The following is a 25,187-nucleotide window of genomic DNA, read 5'->3' as shown; positions in this document are numbered from 1 at the left end:
GAGTCTGCAGAGCCTCACGATAGAAGCATGGCAGCTGCAAAGGGACACCATGACTAAGGGAAGATCCTTGTATAAGTTTATAAATGATTTGGGGGGGTGGTATGCCTCAAGCTTGTTTTTAAGGGCAATGGGTGTCCGGGTGCTCACCAACCATGCTAACTTGAACCAATATCTGTTTTGGTTCCACCTGGCAGCTGATGAGCTATGCGTTTGCAAGAGGTCCAGTCAAATGAACACCTGATGTTTGACTGCCCTGCCCTTGGGAAGGCCAGAGACCAGGCCACTCTAGAACTTAGAGGTCAAGGGGAAAATTGGCCACTCACAAGCGGCAAGTCAATGTGGCGAGAGCCGCATTGTTAGACCATGTGGAAGTTCCTAGATGTGGTTGCTTTGTTCAACCGATATCCATAGTTTGCTTAAGGGAAAGACTTACCACATTGCCGTGGAAAGCTAACCCTGAGTATGGCTGACCACCAACCAATTATTATGGCTCCAACTGCTATAAAATGGTGGGCAGGTACTTGCTGACATTCAGCAACCTAGGCGTGGCAGCAAATGATCGCCTAGACAAAATAAATTTTATTATGGATGTCATATATATTTTTAGTAGTTAACCCATTTTAGCAAATATATGACAAGTGAGCAGTTGGAACACGTAAGCTGATTGTGTATGATACCACACTTAGTCCACTCACACTGTTAGGTAAGCTTTAGGAGCTATGTTAGGATACTGGTCGCTGAACTGTTCAAGGCTCAGTTGCTGTTTGTGGCACAGACATTCGGTCTTATGCTTAGGGCGACCGAATGTGGTGGTGGCAGGAGAAATGCCAAGCAAACTAATCCCAATTAATATTATTATTTTAAAGTACTTTAAATAATTACTTTTTTACTCACTTTAGTGCTGTAGCTTGAAAATTGCAAAGTTGGTAGATTCTAAAGAGCTCGTATCCAATTCTGAATTCACATTTATCACAAAATTATCGATGTGCACATCATAAATGTTCATCTTCAATGTATTTTTTTTCAGCCTTGACAACATGCTCGCAAACACTGTTCCACTCAGCTTCAGACACTTTATGAAATTCCTCTTCAGCTAACTTAAGAACGTCTGACATGTTAAAAAGTTGCATTTCTTTTAGCTGCTTGCCCTTTCACTTGACTCCAAATCATTTCAATGGCATTTATGTCAGGGTGATAAGGTGGCAGCCGTAGAACTATTTGACTATAATTTTTGGAAATGTAATCTGTTAGAAATTTCTTTTGAAATTCTTTATGTAATTTTGTATCATATAATTCTATCTTCATCATAGCAGAAGAACAGTTAATTCGTTGTTTGGCTAACCATTTTGTCATAATACTTTTTAAAGTCAGAATTTAGCTGCTTTGTAGCAAAACGTGATACGATGCATTATGTAGTACAATGACGAACTGAGGTGGCAGGTTAGGAATACACTTTTTCCGCAACCATTTTGTGTACTTTCAGAATCCATCGATTTCTGATAATCTTCTTTCTTATTTGACTCATACATATTTTTTAAAGCATTGTTAATGAAGCCTTTATTGCAGCCGGCATAAACAATTATTAATGGTGAGCCCTTGGATACCGGTGTTATCAATCTTTCATGTAGGTTTGTTATGTCTGTCCATGATTTTGGTGTTGCATGATTTTGGTGAATGTAGGTTTCATCTGTGTATCCATCTTAAACCCATTTTACCTAATATTCTCCTTAAAGATCTTTTATTTCCTTTGAAATTAATTTCACTTTCACAAGGTTTTGTACATAATTCTCTTCACAGTAGGAACCCATTTTTCAGTTATATAAAATTTATTTATTAAATGCCTCAAAGCATCCGTGTCAAACGAATCTAAATTGCACACAGCACTGGAGTGATTTACATGTTTTCTCGATGAAATGAACATGGATGGATTCTGTTTCATTTGATTTCCCTTCTGCTATAATTCTTTGGACAGTTCGTTTTGATACTTTTGTCGCTTGAACAACCATATTCAGCACTTCAGTTTACCTCACTATTCCTGTTCCGACATTGTTTTGTAAAAAGAAATTGTAAGCATTGAATACAATTTCCCTTGCCTGACTTGGGCATTTTAAAAGAAAATAACTATATTGAAATATTAAAAATTTAAATGACTGAATTTATGAAAAAGCCTTCAATGAAAACAACACAACAAATAGTAAAAATAAATCGCTAACAGTTATACACTTCATTAAGTAAATATACACTGCAGTAAATGTTTCTATAATAACCACTACTAGAACATAATTACAAGCAATGTGTGGCATGATTCTTCCAGCACAATGATTAGAGTAAACTAAAGATCAGTAAATGAAATTCTTAGAATTGCATGTGTTTACAACATTTCATAAATAGCACATTAGTCATGTATGCTTCATGAATGATTCTACTATTATTAATTTTTATACAACAGGAAGTAGGCCTAAATCACATCAATACACAATTTAGAATAAAACTCAATTACTACATACCCTTTCTTTCTTTTTCCTGTTTAGCCTCCAGTAATTACCTTTCAGATAATACTTTAGAGGATGATATGTATGAGTGTAGTCTTGTACCTTCTCAGTTCGACAATTCCTGAGATGTGTGATTAATTGAAACCCAACCACCAAAGAACACCGGTATCCACGATCTAGTATTCAAATCCATGTAAAAGTAACTGACTAGTACTACATACCCTACAGCAAGTTTATGAAATCTGTTTTTTTATATATTACCATATTACAAATTACATACGGAAAATGAATTGTTTTTAGTTTGTTTGTAACAGAAGCCTATGTATGCAAAATTCTAGTACATAGGCTTTCAGTCCCTGCACCAACATATGTGCCGATACATATAGATATTAGTAACAGAGTTTTTTAACGGCAATTATTGTGTTTGTTTTAAAATTAAAGTAGTTTTATACAGTGATTACACTGAATTAATTAAAAGTCCCTTTTCAGACGTATAGAGAAAATTTCTACAGCATGGAAACAAGAATTGTTATACTGTTACTAAAGAATGGTGACATTCACGAATGCAAAAACTACCATGGCATAAACCTCCTATCAATAACTGGAAAATGTTTTATGAGGATCATTCTAACTTGTCTGCAGAAACATTGGAAGCAACTTTCTAGAGAAGAACTGGCTGGCTTTCGCCCAAATAGAGGATGCTGCAATCAGATTTTCACTCTCAGACAAATGTTGGAAGAGCAAATACACTGCAGGAAGCGAACTGTCATTTCATGACGACATTTGACAGCATACATTGGCTAGCACTATAAGCTGCACTCATGTCTGAATTAATACGTGCCAAAACCATCCAACTACTCACAGAAACGTACAATGGCTCTAGCAGCCGCATACGCATCCATAATAAACTGTCTGATGAATTTCCAATATAGACCAATGTAAGGCAAGGCTGTGTCATCTTACTCTTACTATTCATTACTGTTATTGATGCGGAAACCCTTCAATTGCCGGTGCGGTATCCAATACAGTGAAAATGACTACATGGCAGAGTTAATGTTTGTCACGACTTAATGCTTGTTATTTTATATTTGCAGATGATGATGCCGAGGCGACAGACACTCTGTACAACATTGCAATTGCAGCACAGCTATACAGTCTCAAAATTAATTCTGCAAAAACCAAGGTTTGAACAACCAATGGCTTACCATCTGCTGTTTCCCTGACTGGAAAATGCAAATTGAGCTGGTTAACAATTTCAAATACCTTGGCAATTTCAAGTTCATGGCAGGATTGGCTAGGCAACTGCTGCTTTCCAACTATTGGATTGGTGCCTACGGAGGAAACAAAATCTGACCCTGAAGGCAAAGGTACAACTATTCTGGGCACTCACATTACCAGTCTTGCTATATGGATAAAAAACATGGACATACTGAAAGAAGACCTAAACAAATTAGAAGTGTTCCAGATGTGATGCCTATGGCAAATACTAGGTGTATCACCCTGTGATCATCTGTGAAATCACACAATCAGGTGAACAACCTACTATTGAACTCGAAATACAAAAGCACAGGCTTTTGTATCTTTCACTGAACTGAATAATAGTGTGAAGCATTACAAATTATGTTATAGTTATTAAACAACAATAACAAAGACTCAACAAAATTCTTAATTGCATATCATCAGCATGCCACGGCATCAGACAAGTGATAGCTTACAGTACATTATTATGCACATAAAGCAGTAATTGAACTTGGACATGGCAGTGACAGAATGCTTCAACTTTAAATACTGAGATTTTACATGTACTGAATTCATATTTATATCTGCTGCGTGATTTCAGGAGGCAAGAATTGGGTAAATTTTTCACACTGTTAGAGTTGTACAAATTTAAATTGTGTTTTTTTTAATAATATTATTAAATGTATTAATATGATTTAAAATAGAATGAAAATATGTCTAAAACTAAACAACTCTAACTTTACTGTAGAAAATCTTTAAAAGAGATTAATTCTATTTTAATAATTTTAAATTTTATTGTGCCAGCCGTGTTTATGACAGTTTCTGCCAAATGCTTTTCTGAATTTTATGAATCTTGCAGTAAGGTTTCTTTTTATTAGGCAGGTTACACATTAGACATGTGTTTAACAATTTCTTGAAATTTGCTTTTCAAAGATACTTGATTAATATCTTTCTTTGACAAGGGATGAAGGAGAGATGGAGTGTAGTTTCCATCATCAACCAGCTAGTCTCTCCTCCACTCCTGATATCATCCACTATTTCATATCTGTCTCTCATTGTTTTGTGATACTTCACTTTTCACATTTTACTTCATTTTTAAATGTAATGTTTGTACCTAAGACTGTCACTTATTTATAGTTATGCCTTTCTCATTACACTGTTAGTACACAAATACATTACTGTTTGATAAATTCGTTTTTTTGTTTTCCCTCTGATACATTATTCAGAAAATCTTTGCTTTTGGAGATGGGTGTTAAGAAAATCACATGTTTCATCCCCGGTGAAGATGTTATCAAATACTCCATCCCTTCATTTTAAAAATATTTTGAGTAGAAGTTAGATGATTTTGCTTGTGTGTATCTTTCTTCTTTCTTTTTCCTGTTTAGCCTCTGGTAATTACCGTTCAGATAATACTTCAGAGGATGAATGAGAATGATATGTATGAGTGTAAATGAAGTATAGTCTTGTACAGTCTCAGTTCAACCATTCCTGAGATGTGTGGTTAATTGAAACCCAACCACCAAAGAACACCGGTATTCACAATCTAGTATTGAAATCCGTGTAAAAATAACTGACTACTAGGACTTGAACGTTGGAACTCTCGACTTCCAAATTAGCTGATTTGGGAAGACGCACTTACCACTAGACCAATCTGGTGGGTTTGCTTGTGTGTATCTGTTAACATTTTCAGCACTTATCTTGCATATAATTTTTGTAACCAAGTCTTTGTATCACATTGTTGTAAAATTATGAACACAAAACATTAGGAAATTGGATAGACATTCTGTAACCATAGAACACTGATTTTATGAACTTTCACATTCAACTTTCTCCCTTAACCTGTCTGTCATACTGTTGAGAGACTACTATCCTCTTCATCCTTCTGCAAATAAATGAAAATATTGCCTAGCATTACTATTACTTAGATTATTTAACCCATAAACCTAATATGGCAGAATTATCTGTTGTAGCACTCATTGTAAATCACAATAATCATCCTGAGTAAATGTCCACCATCTGAGTATTACATCATTTGAAAACATGGCATATATATATATATATATATATATATATATATATATATATATATATATATATGGACCTGCTTTGTTGAATCAATTGATGGTAATTTAAAAATGAACCTTGCTTAAAAAATGTATAAATACGAGGGCTATTCAGAAAGTAAGGAACGTTTTGGAATTTAAAAAAAACCAAGTAAAGAAAAACTTTTTATTATATACATGTGAAAGAGGGACTAAAATACTCCTTTTCAACATAATCACCATACAAATTCAGGTACTTATCATAGCGGTGGACAAGCTTTGAAATTCCTGTGTCATAGAATTCTGTCGCCTGTGATCTCAACCACTCAGTGACGCACCATCTTGCACAAAATTTGTGGTAGCCTAGCTTCTGTGAAACAATTTCAAACAATAAAGTCCGTGAAACTTGTGGGAAACATAGAGAAAGCTCAGTTATTGTGAAACGGCGGTTTTCACGAATCTTTTCGTCAACTTTGGAGACCAGATCGTCAGTCACAATGCTCGGACGTCCACTCTTCTCTTTATCGTGAACATTTGTTTGGCCATTTTTAAACTGAATGCACCACTTCCTGACAGAACTTTCACTCATTGCCTTGTTTCCGTACACTTCACACAGTTCCCGATGAATTTCTATTGGTTTTAAGTTTTTTACCAACAAAAAACGAATCATAGATCGCACCTCACAACTGGCGGGATTTTTGATTACATTTCAAATTTGTATATAAAAAAACAGGCAGTGCGGAGATATTCCCATTGTCACGGCTGGACGCTGACTGAGGTGCCGAGCACGAGCACACCAATATATATGCGATTGGTGTGCGCCTGGCAGCGTCAGGTGGAAACGTTTCTTACTTACTGAATAGCCCCTGTACTTTATTTTAATTTTCACTTAATTCAAGCTGAATTAAGTGAAACTTGATTTGTTAATACAGTGAGTGAGCTCTTAATACTCAAAAAACTGTTTGTACTGTTTATAAAACATTTTTAAATGTAAAAAAATAATTAAGAAAAATTTCTCTCTTTTCAAGTAACTAATAATTTAGAAAATTATTTCTGTTATCGTTATGCATATATTTTTCATCACATTGTTTTTTTTTTTTTTTTGGAGACAGTACCTCATTTCTATTCGGAGATGCTGGTAGCATATGAGTTATCTAGCTCGTTTGTTACAGAATGATAGGCTCAGGTTCATATAATTATATAGAATCATGTATGAAACAAAGTAATTCATCATTGTCTTTAAATGTTTCAAATTTACTGCGGTCAGATCATTTATGTTTTCCTGTCTAAGACATGTGTACCTCTTTTCTATTCACTTTACACCAGCGTTTCTCAACCTTTCAGTATTTGTGACCCAGTTTTCAATCATAATTTTCATCACACCCCCATTTCTCATTACAATAATAATGTATTTTGATGATAATGCTACACTACAACCTTAATTCCAAACCTTAAAAATTGCCAAGAAGAAGTAAATTTATTGATATTTGGCAACACTGATCCGCTGTATTGACAAAACCAGAATTAATGCCTCTCTATTGCTCTCTGTCTTACTTACATCCATGATATCGGACATTCTTGCAGCTTTACGAGAAGTTCCAAGTTGTCTCGAACATTGAGTGTCTCAATGATTGATTGATTCATTCATTGATTGTCTCTCAGTTGAGTCGATCCTTCTGTTGCTGTGAAATGTGTTGTGAATGTGTAATTTGCGTGTTAATTGCAATTCATGGTATTAAATATTCATGGCAGTAGATTTATACAGAATCATGGATAAATTCTTAAGTGGGTGTAAGCAAGCATTAGACGATAGTAAAACAAATACATAGACGAGTGTGGTTCCGAAAATAAAATCAGGAAAATATTCTCAAGAATACTTAAATTTTGGGTTTACCAGTACTGAAGTAAATGAAGAAGAAAGGCCCCTGTGTGTAATTTGCTCAAAAATTTTGGCAGCAGACATGAAACCTAATAAATCTAAACGACGTTTGGAAATGCTTTATAGTGAGTACGTTAACAAACCCTGAGAATTCTTAGAATTAAAATTAAAATCATTTGAAAAGCAAACATCATTTTTTAAAAAAAACTTTCTCTGAATGAAAAAGCTTCATTTGTCTCTTTCAAATCTTCATATAAAATAGCCAGATGTAAAAAGCCTCACACCATTGGTTTAAGAGCTTATTTTGCCTTCTGCAATTGAGATTGTAGAAACTGTGTTTGAATATAATTTTGCCAAACAATTGCAGTCCATACCTCTATCAAATGATGCTCTTGCCTGTCGAATCGTGATATAGCTGAAGATGTACAGCATCAGCTTTTGAGGAAGTTGTGTGACAAATTGTTTTCAATTCAGCTTGATGAGGCAGCAGATAACAATAAAGATGCTTATTTCATTGCCTATGTTCAATTTTGTGATGCTATGTCAGCAGTAGAAGAACTTATTTTCTACAAAGCAATAGAACTGAAAAGCAACAGCACTCACATTATTTGCTATCTTAAATGATTTTATAAACTAGGCAAACATAGAGTGGAAAAATTGCATCGGAATATGTGCCCATGATGGTGCTCATTCAGTGTTTAGAAGATTCCTAAGTATACAAGCACTTGTGAAACAAAAATCTCCACAGAGTGTCTGGACAGATTGCATGATCCACAAAGAAGCACTGGCTTCCAAACAAATGAGTCCTGGTCAGAATATTGTGCCAACGACGGTTGTAACCATAGTAAATTATATAAAAATGAGACCCCTAAAATCAGGAATGTTTTCTGCACTTGGTAAAGACATGGGTGCAGTACATTCAGCATTACTGTTTTATTGTGAGATAAGATGGCTACTATTACATGGGAAATTTTTGCAACGTGTTTATGAAGAAATGAGAAATCGCCATTTTTCTAGAAGAAGAAAACTGACCAGAAGCTGAGAAGTTTCGAGATGGTTTATTTGTAATGGAATTGAGCTACTTAGTTGACATATGTGAGAAATTAAATACCTTGAATCTTCAACTCCAAGGAGCAAATACACATATGTTGGATGCGAGTGATAAAGTTAATGCTTTTTGTAGAAAATTGGAATTGTGGAACAGAGATTTAAAGCAAAAAACCCAGAAATGTTTGCAAATGTGGATGAATGTGTTAAAACTTACAAGGCTGAAGAAGAATATGTGAAAGTTGTTTTTGTAACCATTGAAAATCATTTAGCCATGCTGGCTAAGAATTTAAAAAAGTATTTTCTTGCTGACGACAACTTGGTAGCAAGTTACAAGTCTGTTAGGGATCTATTTCAAAATACTCCTGAAGGGCTCTCAACTGTCAAAGAAGAAATCTTCGTAGACTTCACAGCAAGTGGCAAAATCAAAAGACAGTTTAGTAATAAATCACTCTTTGAATTTTGTGCAAGGTAAGGAGCATTTTGTGTACTGTAACCATTTCCAACATCATATCTTTGCAAAACTGGATTTCTGCATGGCTACTTTGAAGATAAAAATAGATCTCATCTAAATATAGAAAAAGAACTCAGTGTCGATTTCTAATATTAAATCTTCTTTTGAAAAACTTTGCTCTGCAAGACAGGCCCAAGAGAGTCACTAGTAATTATTAAACTTGTTTTTGATTTAGTATTGATAAGTTAATTATTAAATACATTGTGCAATAAATTTTTATAAATAACAAAATGCACATTTACCAGTGTATTTTATTATTTATTATATCAGAATGTATTTTGTTTTGCTTTCCTTTCAGTTAAATGATAAATTAATTGTAATATTTTCTTTTCGATGATTTCATGCCCTCCCTCAAGGGGGGTGCCCCACAGGTTGAGATACACTGATTTACATTATTTTCATTCCTGTAAACAGTCCGAATCAGAAAACATTATTTTATGATTTTATTATAGCTATCGATACCAAAATATTTTATAAAATTATTAACCACGTAAATGTAATTGTAAAATCAACAGATGCTTGATTTTATAATAGTAATTTGCTTTACAATTTTATTATAAGAATATTTTATGAAATAATTATTTGCAATTTTGTTTTTTAACTGCGTAAAAGGTAAATGATAACATTATTTTTTTCATAATATTTTTGTAATTATTTTCAGTACAGTTTAACAAGTTGTTTGACAACATTTTTTAATTATTAAATGACAGTCATGTGAAACTTAATAAATTAAATTTTACTGAACAAATTTTCTTTTTTTAATTGATGTAGTATTTTACCAAATATCTTTTTTTTATCAGGTCAAGGCTGGGTTGTCAGATACATTTGACGAAAGATTTACATGGATTGGAAGTACGTGTACCAGCTACTGTTAATGATGCGAGAAGTTAATAATGACTTAGATAAAAGCTAAATTACTCAACAGTTGAAGTGATTATTAATAATTTTATGTGCTATTTAATAAATTTCTTTTTGTTGGAAAGGTATATTTAAAATTTTTATCTTTAATTTCTTTACTAGTTTTCATATTTGCCATTTTTTTCTGTTTTGTAATAATCTGTTAAAAAAATATTACCAAATCATTCCTGCATAACTTCAGAAAAATTGAATCAAAATGGTCTAAAAAGAAAATATATATTAAAAGTCTCTAATTATTTATTTCATCCTACACAATTAATTTCCCTACATGTATTATGTTATCTTCCCCTTACAGTTTTCCCCTTTACACTTCCTTCTATTACTATATTCTTTATAGTTGTAATTTACGAGTACTTAATAGGCACTTAATTATTAATTACATTATTTTATTAAAAATAATGGCAGTATTCCATTAAGCAAGATGCAAGCTTGTTAAACAAGATAATAGCATACAGAAAAAACTTTTAACAATGTTGCAAGACTAGAATTTTGTGAAGCTGAAAATTTAAGTCTTCTTCTGTGATATAATAGAAAATTTTATTTATCTTTATAACCTTTTATATTTATTTATTTATTTAAATATTATCTTATTGCAAGAAAAATAATAAAAAGTCGCAGATTGATTTTTAAAACCGTTAAAAATTTATAAAAGTTTCACAATTTCAGCCTTGTACTAGTTTACTCTGTCATAATCTATCATAAAATATCTTAGATATCAAGTCAATAATTTTAGCTAAACAAAAAATTACTTTTCAGCAAACCTCTACTTTTGACTGTTCTTACTCTCATAATGCTTCATTAAAAATAAATAATTTCAAGTTGATAAGCTGCAACAGTAAAAAATGTTCATTGTTAAACTTATATTTTCTAATAATTATGCTATAATATTATTCCTAATCCTATGAAAAGAATAAAAAACTGTACTCACTCTCATAACAAGAACTTTCATTTAGAGAAAAGTAACTATTTGAAGTCATTTTGTATAAATAAATAAAAACGTTTGTCACTTATAAATTTTAGTAACATTATAAACTTCAATTCTTAGAAATGGAGGTGCAGTTTTGAAAAATTTTTTCTTCACAAAATGTTTAATGCTGTTTCTTATTGCGTTACTTTTTGATAAATGAAAAAATAAGAAACAGGAATAAAATGTTAAGCTGAACCCCATTAAGGCGTAGCACCCTTTTTATATATACTTAATAGATCCTAGATACAGTCTACTGAATACTCAAGCTTCCTCACCAAATAGCAAATTTACACATTAACTTTTTCTGAGAATGTTAGAAGTTAGAGTAATACCTTTGTAAAAAATATTCCCAAATATATTATTTATTTGCATACAATATTACAAAATTTTGAATTTAAGATTGCAGTGTTTTTGGATCTAGGCTCTTAAAATATAAGAAAAAAAAATATATGAAAGGACACTTGTTTTATGAATAACAATGCTCTCAATAAAAATAAGCAAAGATGTAATAGATAAAATAAAAAAATAACGCACAATAGAGTTGAGACACGTGAGCTGGGTAGTAAAATCACTTATAAATTTCTTTATTGGTCTCCAACTATTAGAAGATGCCACAAAAAATGTTTGTAGCATGGTTGGAATGACAAAGTTTGAGAAGCAAGATGTGTGTAAGCAGATGATTGCCATTATATGAAAACTTGGATAAGCAGTAGCAGTGACAGAATTCCATTTAAAGTAAAAGTAACTATACTTCACCTCTGTTAAATATTTTACTACTGGAAAATAAAAAAATAAACCCCTTATAATAAAATTAATTTATTTGCATCCTGGTAGCTTATTAGAACTGTTAACATCTTTAGTTCCCAGTTTAACATGCTTATGCTAGTTTTTGAAATATCCAGTTAAGTAATATAAAATTTTGAACATACATATAGTTGATTTATTGACACCATATGAAAGTGGATTTATTTTAAAATTTCATTTTTCACATCTTATCACCATTTTTTTAATAATGTCTAAAAACAAATCCTATTTTTGGAAAGATAAAAATATTCCATTTTATTTCTTGATATTAGTCATAAGATATTAAAAATCAATCAAAATTAATTTTTACTCTTTAGAAATAATTATTATCTGCAAGTAAACAAAAGCAGCCAGTCCTGAAAATTAAATTTTATAAATATCCATTCTATGCATAAAGAGATAGAAAAAATATTCCTTGATCTGATATAATTTCTACAAATTAAATTAATTAAAGGAAATTCTGATGATAATACAATTGATTACCACCAACCCTGCTTAACTATAATCCTGCAGTCTTTTATTATTAATTTAAATATGGCTATGCATAAGCATGGCAAATTTTGGTTTATTTCTGCATACTAAATCATAGCATGAACTTTGGATAAAAGTGTTATGTAAATATCATGAATTAGTTTTTATAAAATAAGAATTAACAAGAATGTATAGTTAATATATATTATTACAGTGTGTATATTTAGGTTTTAATCTTATCTTAGGATATCTTTTTATTATTAACATATTAGGACAAACCCAAACTGATAATAACAACCAGAAAACAGTAGTGTAGCTGTTTTTCTGCATAAACTGTAGGATGGGTTTGTTTTCTGTTTATTTTACCACACATCACCCATAAATATAAGGTGTCACGTAAAAGCCTGGTGTTTAACAGAAACGACACTTTAATTACTGCACATATTTTTTAATTTATTTTTCCAATACATTGTGATATACATGCCATTTCTCAGTTAATCAAAAGATATAAAAAAAACCAAATTTGAACTGTAAAAATTACATCTATTTTTCATGAGGCACTCTCTTCAAGCCTTTCACTAAAGCTGTCAAAAACACAACCTAATGTTACTAGGATTATGGTAGCAATTTTGCTTGTGGCCTCCTTAAGTTCATCAAATTAGGGGGTTTGTTCATGTACACTTTGGATTTAAGAAACTTCCATAGAAAATATCACATATGCTGAGGTTCACAGGCCAGACATTGTCTCCATGATAAGAGATTAGGGGCTCAGTAGATTTCTGTTTCAAATAATGTATTGCAGTCTGGGCAGTTGTCTCATGCTGCTTTTACCACTTAATTGCAAGTAATGAATCTCCTTTGAAGTTCAGATATCAGGAAATTTTGAACCATGGAGGGGAATTAGAAATTAAAAATATGATAAAACTATAGTCTAACAAAAATAGAATTTTACATAATTTAATAGAATCTGAAACAACTATTGGCAGTATACTTGTATGAGGCCTGGCAGCTTTCCCATGATATTATGGCACCAACTTGTGCAAATAACACAAACTAAATTCTTAGAGTCTAGTCAATAAATTATGATTTTAACAAAAAATTTTCTGCTCAAGCAGTTTGAGAGAAAAACTTTCTAGGACAGGAGATATTCCAAAACATTTTCTAGAAAATATTACTATAATACACATTGGAGAGGATACCCTTGATAAAAAAAAATCCCTACAGAAGTTTTCAGCTTTTGTGAATTCTAACAAAGTCATAAAAAGTTTATTTCAGTTTCTTGTGATTGAGTCAGTCACCTCCTGGCATGATTTTATTTTTAAATCTTGAAGTGTTAATTTTTTCAGTTTCAAAATGTTCAGAAAAGAAGAGCAAGCATTTTAGTAAGAAATCATCTGCAGTACAAAGTGAGCTATGTAAATCTTCTGCAGTTGAAATTAAAAAGAAAAGTTTGGGGGTTTAAAAAAAAAAGTTTTTGGAATCGTTTATATCAGAAAGGTTTAGAGAAATTTGACACTGGTTTGATAATTACAGGAATGAACTGATTACAGTTAATTCAGTCTTGAAGAGGTAGTGAGTTTTTTAATCATGGTGGGAGGGATTATTATGAGAATTCAATATCCAAAACCTAAATGTAAAATTAGATTATCTTAATCGATTTGTGATTTAGGTTAATTATAAGACACTAGGCTATTACCTCTTGATAAACAAGCACTAGATTATTATGTAGATATATTGGGGTCCAGGTTCGTTGAATTAATGGTGTATATTTGTTTGTATTTCTAAACTTGTTTAGAAGTCTGTAAGTGGTAACCCATTCCAGAACGTATTTCTAGGGCCAATTGGGATGTATGTTTAGTTTGAATTACTTTAAATTTTATCAGATATTTATATGATTTGCAATTAACTAATTTTATTCTAATGTTAGTTCTGGTTCTGATTACCATTAAATGGAAAACAAAAGTTGAGAGTAAAGAAAGTAAAACCATGTTGATTTAGAATGTAAAAAACTGAGGATTCCTTTAATTAACAGGTTTTATGAAGTATATACAAGTTGTGGTTTTTTTTAACCTCCAGGACCACCATTAGGTATTACAAGTTGTAGTTTGAAAAGATAAATTAGACCTATAGCAATAATAAAATCAGAGCTGAGAAGACAAACCACGTAAAAATTAGAAATGAGTTTTACAATTTAATACCGGAAGAAATTTCAGTCAACTTTGAAAATACTCAAAAATTTCCTCCATTAATGAATGAATGATGTCATGTTTGAGGATTAGGTAACTTTCTCTAAACATAAACATTGCAAACTTGTTAGTAATATAGACATTCCAAATTTTTATCATCCAACTTTAAATACTAGTACTTCTATTTCTGAAGTTAAATAACTATGTTTTTATAGCAACTAAAAATAGCAGTTACAAATGAGAGTAGTTATGATTATTTTTCAATCCGTTTCTAAAAGGAAAAAATTATCTATTTGATCTTTTAGATGCTGTTGTTGAAAAATAGATTCTCATAATTAAAAAAATGAAAGGAGAATAGAGAGATAAAAATTTTTTAACAATATTTTGCTACTATTTAAATACTGATTGATAATACTGATGCTGATTTAAGAACACTGACATCTCAGGAAGTAGCATCGTAGAAATTGATGAGTGTGAAGTTTGGATAAAATGTTAATGTTTAAAGTCACATTTTATGTGGTTTCTGTAGATCTCAAATTTCAAAAAAGTCGATCACATTATCACTGCATGCATTTTAACAGCATGCAAAATGTACGAAGTAGTTTCATATGATTTGTGACTCGACCAACGTAAGTTGTTTTCAAAATTATTTTACTGCAGTATAATTTTCACCAACAAGCACTGTTTTGGCTTGTAGTTTTAAGTTGAATCCGTTAATATATTCTATGATGTATGTAGTAAAAGTTAATTTCCATAGTCATTCAGTGTTCGATAATACTGCTTAAGAACAGATGTTTTCGTTAAGAAAAATTTCAACCTGTGCTCTAAGTTCAAAAAATATTCCAATAAAACTTTATCACAGCTGAGCCATCAAACTCTATATGGTATGGCAAGCCTCAGGTATTCAGCATCTGTTTCACATAAAAATCACAGAACTGACAACGGTTAAGTCCACGAGAGCGAATGATGTTCACTGTTAACATAACTGGTTCAAAAACACATGAAGATTCAGATTTTTCCTACAAAGTATCCCCTGCTGAATAATGCATGAATAACCCTAGACTTTGACCACTGTATTTTCACAATGCTTGTAAAAGTTTCCAACTAAACCTTTCTCTTTCCACACGTGCTTTTACCACCACCATGTCGTACAATTTAGCTGTTCCACTTCAGATTGTTCTTTGTTATAAAGTTTATTCAACTTTTTTTTAAATATTCTCTCAGAGTCATTTTATACAGACTACTTAAGAAGCTAATTCTTCAACAAAAAACTCAACATTGATTCCTTGAATAAACAGTCCCAACCGAGCAATATCAGTAATGTCTGTTGCCTCAAGAGCCAAATAGAACCACTCAAAATTATTTGCAACTCTTCAGGTAATTGTTCTCTCCAAAAGGCTGAGAGATTTAAAAAGGAAAACTTTTTCTGTACACATTTTTTAGGTTCCAACAATCAAAGACTTAATAAACTCACTATCAGCAAACGACTCTCCTTCCTCGGTTAATAAAAGAGATATTTGTAAAATTACTTTAGTTGCAGTCTGATTTTTTTTAAAGTAATCCCATTTTAAGCTATCCAATTTTTCTGATCTTTGCTTCCCTGTAAATATGGAATATTTTATCAAATGCTTAGTATGATAATGACAATGTATATTGTACTTTTTTATTACAACAAAGTGTAATTACACAATAAACACAATGCTTTATCATCTAATTTGATCCATTCTACCGTAAAACCGTGACATTCAAAATGTATTTTTCTTTTCTTGGTAGAACAGCGCAAATAAAAGATTAATACACCTGATACTATAAATGTTACTGAACTCCATTATTTGGCTTACTTACTTACTTTGAACTTTTAGAATTTGAAAATATAAAATACATTCTTAGCTCTCAGGCTGTGCAAAAAGAGATGATGGGCCAGATTTGGCCTGCAGACTGAAGTTTGCTGACCCTGTTCTAGAAGATTAATTATACAAATTTAAGATTTTAAACACGATTAAAAATAGAGCAAAAACTGAACTTTAATGTATTAGGAAAGTGAAATAAGGAAAAATAAGCTGTTAGTTGAGTGTTGAAAATGAATGTACAACTAAGATAACTTTAAGCAAAAAAAATAATTTACTGTATGAACCTAATAAAAAAAAAAGACAATGAAAATGAGGGAATAATAGAACAAATATTTATGAATATGAAGTGTAATGACAGGGCTGAAATTTTGAGACTAAAAACAGAGTGAAAAAAGATTGAGATTTTGAAATGTAGAGATAAAAAGTCTGAGAAATTTCTGTTCACATTAAAATAGCCAGAGCAAGCAGGTTCTTCAGATAATTGTAGAAGAAAGAATCGTAACTTTTAGAAAATGGGATGAAATCTTGGAAAAGACAAAGTCACTCGTGAAAATAGTATAGCCATTCCCAAGAATAACAAGATCCCATACAAGAGTAACTAGCGATGCATGTCACTAGCCATGGTGAATGTACTGTTATATGTCAGCATCCCAAGACCTTGTTCCTAGCAAACATTGTTCTTTGGTAATAAACAACTTTGACTAGCATCATTTATACTTTACGTGAACCACTGTCAAAATTAAGACGGACAGTTAGAGAAAGCTACAAATTAATGTACCTCCTTTCTGCAGGTAACTATTATATTTGTTGTCACCCAGCAGAGGAAAGGAACATATAAAAGAAGAGATGAGCACTGTATAAGATGAGAATGCTTTCCGGTGTTACTCTGTGGAATGAATGGTAAAAAGTAAAAGAAAAAATTGAAGACCCATAGAAGATGTCAGTTAATATTTGTTTTTTTTTTTAATAATGGCTAAATAACATACTGAAGCATTGTTAAGTATTTTATAAAAAGTCAAGCAGGAATTTTCTACTTAAAATTAAATATCAACAGCTACAGTCATTAGCCCAGTGGAAATCAGTAGAGTATGAAAAGATGCCGTGCCTGACCGGTATTCAAACCCAGGACCTCTATATGACATGCTGATATGCTACATACTCAGTCATGGAGGTTAGCAAATGATTGATTTTTTATTCTAATTATTATGAAAAATTTTCTACCTGAAACAAATTTTTCAAATAAGGCAACCATTTCTAGTTCTTTTTAAATATATATATACGTTTATTGAATTAATGTTATTTTATTTTTGTTAATTTGAATTAGAAATAAACTTGTTGCTGCTTCATATTCATCTAGATTATTTTCATTTCACACAAAATATTTGCATTCAAATTGTTTTAACATAAGAAAAATTGCTTTTGCAAGTTTCTGACATAACTGTTACGCATAATTGAGTCAGTTATCTATGCTGGGGGAGGGAGGTTGGGTGGCTTAAAATTTATTTTGTTGTAATTTTTATGTATTGTTTCTAAAGCTGTAACTTTTTTTCAGCATGTTTTGTATTTTCTTTTGCATAAATTAATTATTATTAAGTAATTGTATTTTTATTATTTTTTTTTGTTTTAATAAAAGTAGGTATGCATTCTTTCATTTTAATATGGAAATTAACATTAATTTGTAATTTTATCTATATAACATTAACAAGCCTATAACTAGTGAATTTCATAAAATTATTTGATAACAGTTAAACAAGAATTTTCATCAGCATAAAAACGTGCTTGTATTGTGTTATAAAATTAACACAATAAACAGTACTTAAATCTTAATCATTACTTTCATCATTGCACTAACCTAAAATCATTGTTCTCCAGTTTTTTCTTATTTGTTCTGCTTGTATAATAAAATAATTAAAAAAAGACAGATTCATTCATACACTTAAGCACTTTTTAAGAATACTTTCAATATTTTTTATTAAGTAGAACAGACTTATTTTATTCTGAACATAATCTTCATCTCCATCTCCTTACTTTCTCTCTACTGACGTTCATCATTATTTTCCATTTCATTCTATCAGAAATTTTTATTATGAATCAAAGTGGTAACTAAGATCATAAATATTATTATCAGACTATTACATCTGATTTACACCTTCAACTTATAACTTCATAGATTCTTCTTACAATACTTCTCCATTTACTTATTATCTATGCATGTAAAACAATATCTCGGTAAAAAACATGAGTAATTTATAATCATCACCAAGCAAAAATTGACCTGTACTTATGTTTTTCTTAATATGTAACTTCATACTAAGAAAAGATTTTTCCAAAATTTTGAGTTTAAAGGGTTTAAATAGAGTAACAATGAAATTTACTATTTTTTTAATCTCCCATTAACAAATTAAGAAATCGGCTTGATTTTTGGTGTGTGATCTTTACGTGAATATCTAGAAACCTATTTCTAGATTTTTGAAATTCTGATTTTAAAGGATGTAGTGGATTCTAGAATTCTTTCTGAAACCTATTTTTTTAATTTCTTAGTAATAAATGAAGATATCAACTTGATTTTTTAGTGTGTAATCTTCATGAAAATATGTAAAATATAATTTCTAGATTTTTTGAAATTCAACCTTGTAAGGGGGTGAAAAAAGTAAAAATAACATTTTGAACAACGATCGCAAATATTACCAATTTCCGACTATACTAAACAAAACATATTCACTCGATTTGGTTTGCAGATACTCTTCAGATAAATATCTAAAACTTTTTTTGATTTTTTGAATTTTAATATTTTAAGGGGTAAAAAGTATTGTTTTTACATCTTTTCTGTTTTATTCTATCGCTATTGAATCAATATTTATGGGATTTGGTAATATTGTGATTGTAATTTATGTTTGTAATGTTGATTATGTATTTCGTGAGTGAAGCTGCACCAGGAAATCTATAAAAATCAATTATTGGGTTCTGTACTGACCAAACTGTTGCTTCAAAGAAATTACAATACACTGAGTTTTTATCATTTTTAACAGGCTTCAATTTTTATTTATCATTATTATTCTCACAAGTATGAACACAGGTGGATCCAGGGACATGCCCCCTGGATGCCTTCTCCTATGCCCTCCTCCTGTGATTGGTGATGTCTAAATATCCTCTGACCATGACTGGGATGCTAGTATAATTTAAAATTGTAATCGTGAATAAATTGTTGAAGTGAACCAAGATTGGTTAACAACATGCTTTCACCATGCTTGTTTTACAATACCAGCGATAGTTTGGAAGGTGGGCAGAGGGAGTTCGATTTATTATTTTTGGCATTTTGTAATAACTATAACACAAATTAAGTTACAAGTATTTTAATGCTTTTGGTACAAGGTATAGTGAAGATTAACATTAAATTTCTTTAGTTAAAACTGGAAGCATAATTATACTACTAAAAATATTTTGTCAGGTTTGGTCTTTTACAATATTTTAAGAGTAAAGTTATGATTTGATAAATAATCTGTTAAACTGCTTTAATATAAGCTGCATGAAAGAAGTCTGCTAAGAAAATTCAGCACCTATTTGCAATAGAGTAATTATTGGTGGGTATATCTTCAAAAAATCACTGTAATTCGTACTGCTTTTGTGTTGCACTATCCATTAAACTGTTAAAGATCATGGTATTGGTTATAGATTTTTTTAGTTTAATTTTATGTATAATTAATGGCAATTTCTTTTTTTTTTTGGACGAAATGATTCCGGAACCGATTAAACTTTCTCCATACTTAAAATCTCAATTAAAAAAATCGGTTTGCGCCTCCACGTTGGTTCGTCTGGATAACCAGTTAGAAACGTGGAGATTTCTACTGGTGAACTAAATCGGAATCACCTCTCTGGATCACATCCAGAGTTGTAACTCGGGAATTTATTTCCACCCAAGGCTGACTTGCCTTTGAAAGTCAAATATGGACGGTCTTTTAAGAAAAAATCCACCGTCTGGTAAATACCAGAGAAGGCTGCACTCGGATCCGGTGGGCAGCTGCTTAAAAGATAACAATGAATCGGAGCGTTTGGAAACACCCAAAAACAACACAACTTCAAAATTGAAGATAAGACACAAGCAAATAAACTACATTGCCACTCACAACATTAATTCTCTAACTCAACCCGGCAAACTAAAAACTCTAACAGACATAATGGACAAACAAAATATCCTAATCGCAGGACTTCAAGAAATGAGAAACACCGATCGAGAGCCGTTTGAATCTCAGGGTTACAGAATTTACAAAGGAATCCCCGGGAAACGTGTGATGAAGAATTGTCCACAGTTCGGAACAGGATTTGGAATCAATCTTAAAATAATTGACTCAGTCGTAGAATTTAAGTCTTACTCCCCCAGGATTTCAACCTTAGCCCTAAAATCAGCCAATAAATTCTACACCATAATAAATGTCCATGCCCCCACCAATGACAAAAACAATCTTAAAAAAGATAGAGAAGAGATGGACAAATTCTGGGAACTTCTTGACCAAACTGCAAACAACATAAATAAGACCCACACGAAGATTTTAATAGGGGACTTTAATGCCCAACTTGGTAAAGAACGAAGATATCGTGATATTATCGGAAAATGGCCTGCCCAAAAGAAAACTAACAAGAACGGCCAAAGACTTGTCGAATTTTGCAGAAACCATAATATGATCTCAAAATCCACCTATTTTATGAGAAAACCAAACAAATTGAAGACTTGGAAACACCCAGATTGGAAAAAAGGAGAATGGCAACTGGATCATGTTTGCATGGACCGGAATTATCACAAGGAGATTTGTAATGTAAAAGTTTTGAGAGGAACAGATACTGGATCGGACCATTACTTAATTAAAGTTAAAATAAAATTCACCTCGCATAAAAAGAAAAAATCCCAACCTAAAAACAAAAGAGCTTATGATCCACATAAATTAATAAACAATGCCATCTTTGAAGAAACAACAAAAAAAATCAAATTAACTAATAATTTAAAAGAACTGACATCCCAACTGAAAGAAATAGCTGAAGAACTAGCCCCTATAAACCCAAGAAAAAAACACCAATGGTGGAATGAAGAATGTGACAAAGCAGTCAAAGACCGACACCGGGCTTGGATCAACCACCAAACCCAGAAAACTGAAGAATCTAACCATGAATTCACCAAACAAAGGAAAATAACTCAGAAAATTATAAGAGGAACCAAACGACAAGCCCAAAAAAACTTGATTCAGAAAATAGAAGAAAGTTCCAAGAAAACTAATTTCCGAGACTATTATAAAATTTTTGGTCAGGCTCTTCAAAGATATGAACCACCCACCCTTATGCTGAGAGGAAAAAAAGGAAATATGGCCCACACCAATAAAGAAAATGCTGAAATTTTGGCAGAAACCTTCAATAGACTCCTCAAGTGTGACGACCCCCCAGAGCTTTTTGAGATTGACACTGAAACTCCAGTTAAAACTTCACCAGTAAATATCAACCTGCCAACAATTCAAGAAGTTCTTGCAGCCTTAAATGAAATAAAAAACTACAAAGCAAGCGGAGAAGACCAGCTTTCCGCAGAACTCTGGAAACACTCATCAGTTTATTCAGTCAAAACTTCCCTACATCTATGCCTCGTGAAAATATGGAACGAAGAAAAACTTCCAGAACACTGGACCACAGCCCTCATCCATCCATTACATAAAAAAGGGGATAAAACTAATCCTGAAAACTACAGAGGCATATCTCTCCTGGATTGCACATACAAAATCCTGTCGAGAATCATATACAACCGATGCAAAGACCAACTTGAACTGGAACTTGGGGAATACCAAGGGGGATTTAGGCCATGGAGAGGTTGCCCGGAGCAAATAATATCCCTAAAACTTATGATGGACTTATATAAAAGACGGAAAAAACAACTAATAATCACCTTCGTCGACTTTAAAAGGGCCTATGATTGTATACACCGGCCATCCATGCTGAATATTCTGAGAAACCTGGGCCTTCACCCTAAACTCGTAAACATGATAAAATTAACTTTAACCAATACCCAGTCCAGAGTGAAATTCAGAGGTGAACTCTCTCAACCCTTCTACATAAAAACTGGATTGAGGCAAGGAGACGGCCTCTCACCACTCCTTTTTAACTGCGCCCTTGAATTTGTCATGAGAAAATGGTATGAAATAAATCCCAAAAATATAAAAATGGGTACTAAGAAAAACTCCATCACACTAAATTGCCTAGAATTTGCAGATGACCTCGCTCTTTTAGCAAATAATATTCAAGAAGCCAAAACACAAATCATGAGCCTTCAAAACCTAGCACAAAAGATAGGGCTTCATATATCTTTCGAAAAAACTGAACTAATGGCCATAGATCCTCTGGTAATAGAGCACATTACGGTAAACAATCAGAAAATTAAAATAGTAAAACAATTTAAATATCTAGGGGAAATAATAACTTATAATTTAAATGAAAAAGTGACATGGCAAAACAGGACAAATAAAATGATTAAATCCCAAAAATTAACTTGGTCAACATATAACAAAAAATGCCTTTCTGCTAAAACAAAAATTAAAGATTATAAAACTGTAGTACAGCCAGAAGTCACCTACGGAAACAAGACCCTTTTCAAAATCACTTAGAAAAACCGAATTGAAAAAATTCTGAAAATAGAGAGGAGAATTGTCAGAACGTGTATCAATAAAAAACACCAAAAAGAAGGCCAATGGTGGATTGTGCCAAATGAGGTGGTGTATCGAGAAATAGAGCCTGTTACTGATACTATGCGGAAAAAAAGAATCTCTTTCTTCGGTCATCTCATAAGGACACCGCAAACAAGACTGTCAAGAAATATCATTGAAAAGCTCTGGTTCCAAAAGCTAGAAGTAGGATGGATCAAAGAAATTAGAGAAGATATGAAAGAATTGGGAATTTCCCTGACTGACCTACAGAATAAAACTGGAAAAATTACAAAGCTAAAAGATAAAAGCGATAGATTTAAACAAAAGACAGACAAACGACAAAATACAACGAAGAGGGTGTTTACGGATGAAGAAAAGAAAGCAAGATCTGAACGGATGAAGAAATACTGGGCAGCTCGGAAGAGTAAATAACACGCTTTTCTCAGAAAAGATCCAACTAAAATTGACTTAAGTGGTCCCATGTTGGCCGTAAAAGCATAATAATAATAATAATGGCAATTTTAAAGTTCAGCACATTTTGTATCATAGGTCAAGATACCACCATCTATAAAAGTAGTAATTACCACAGCCTAGACACACACACACACACTCATTAAACTTTGCATATATCAACACAGTAGTTGGCAATAATTTCAAAAAATATCTGTCTATATCCTTTCTTAACCTGTCACCCAATTCTTTTCAATTTTTTGGAATAATATTCATCTCGAATGCTAAGAATGTGCGATTGATTTTTACTTAATGTGATATGGCCAATATTATGTAAAATATCACCAAATTCTACTACTCAGTTATGTTGTATTGTTATAATAGTATTTAAACTAAAACAGTATAATTTCATTTACTTAAAAATAAAAAATAAATTATAATATATGAATTTCTTAAAAGTAAGAAAAAATTATAAATTTTCTTTAACTTAATATGAATAACTAATTACAAATTATACAAACTATAATATATTAATTACATAAAATTTTATTCAAGTTTGGTTTTATTCTCTTTTTTTCAATTTTAGCTCCGATGTCAGAGTTGGGGTAATGATTGCCTGGCTTGGAATCACAATATGAAACTATGGGAACAAACTGCTGGTATAGTCATTAAAAAAAAAAAAATAGATTTAGATTTAATTATCAGATTTTGTTATAATAATTTAGTATATATTTATAATTATTAATAAGGTTATTCTTTTACTAAAAATGTTATAGTTTTTAGTTATTATTACACTGTTAAGTTAAATAAACTTGTAACTATTATTCTAGTAAAAGTTATTATTACAAAAATTAGATTTATTAAGCGATTAAAAAACTACCAAAAAAAATTATAATGTTAAAGAGTTCTTTAGTTTTTTAATACTTCCATTAATTTATCCTATTTTACATGACCGAAAGCTTTTTCCACATCTGTAAATCATTACTTATTTCTTTGCTACCTCTAACCAATAGTCTAGTTGCATACCCTGTCCTCTTCCATTCTCATCTTCTTTGTTTCAGTTTTACTCCATTTCATTTTGGGTTACCCTCGTAGTTCTCTTATAATCATCCAGCCATATATTTAACAATTTCAGGACTTATTTCCATCATTCTCATAATTTTTTCTACAGTTCTAGTTCAGGATGTTGGGAGATGTCCACAACCATTCTGAATCCATATTCCTCTTCTGTAATTATTTCATGTTTTTTATTCAGTCTTCTGTTCAGTATTCACAAAAAATCTTTGCAAAATTAAACTTATTGACTGCAATTTGGACACTATGCTAAACCATGCTCATTAGGGATTGGAATCAAGGTTATTTTAAACTATTCAATAAGACAAACGCATTAATTTAAAATAAAATTTACACAGGAATTGAATAAAATGAATAAACTGGTTGCTCAACTGTTATAATAAATATGGTCAATTAAGAACTGCATTTTATTTCTTTATTGTAATAATAACAACAAACTGTCATCAGAACCGATCTACATAAGTGATTGGTAGTTGCTTTTCAATCAGACAGTTCTAGGTTTGAATCCAAGTCAGGTTTGAGATTTTTCACATTCATTTCTCAACATAAAACAAAAATTATATTTGAGCATCAGCCTATA

The 25,187-nt window shown here is 31.6% G+C and overlaps 1 protein-coding gene across 2 annotated transcripts in view; it reads left to right on the top strand.

Moving 5' to 3' along the window:
* The window catches only part of Fdx2 (Adrenodoxin-like protein 2, mitochondrial Ferredoxin 2), a 36,937-nt gene extending 12,676 nt beyond the window's left edge, over positions 1–24,261 (top strand). Inside the window, exons 4-5 of one of the 2 annotated variants that reach the window (XR_012757087.1) lie at positions 10,014–10,196; positions 24,120–24,261. Coding sequence is in view for 1 of the 2 variants with exons in the window: in XM_075371104.1 (XP_075227219.1) it covers positions 10,014–10,104 (91 nt within the window). In the remaining variant the exon portion in view is untranslated. Of the gene's footprint in view, positions 1–10,013; positions 10,360–24,119 lie in introns of those variants that run through there. The other variant, XM_075371104.1, reaches the window with a different exon arrangement.
* Positions 24,262–25,187: the final 926 nt, after the last annotated feature.

The sequence above is a fragment of the Lycorma delicatula genome, chromosome 7, assembly GCF_047948215.1.
Source record: "Lycorma delicatula isolate Av1 chromosome 7, ASM4794821v1, whole genome shotgun sequence".
NCBI classification, from domain to species: Eukaryota; Metazoa; Arthropoda; class Insecta; order Hemiptera; family Fulgoridae; genus Lycorma; species Lycorma delicatula.
This window is presented reverse-complemented; position numbering and strand designations above follow the sequence as displayed.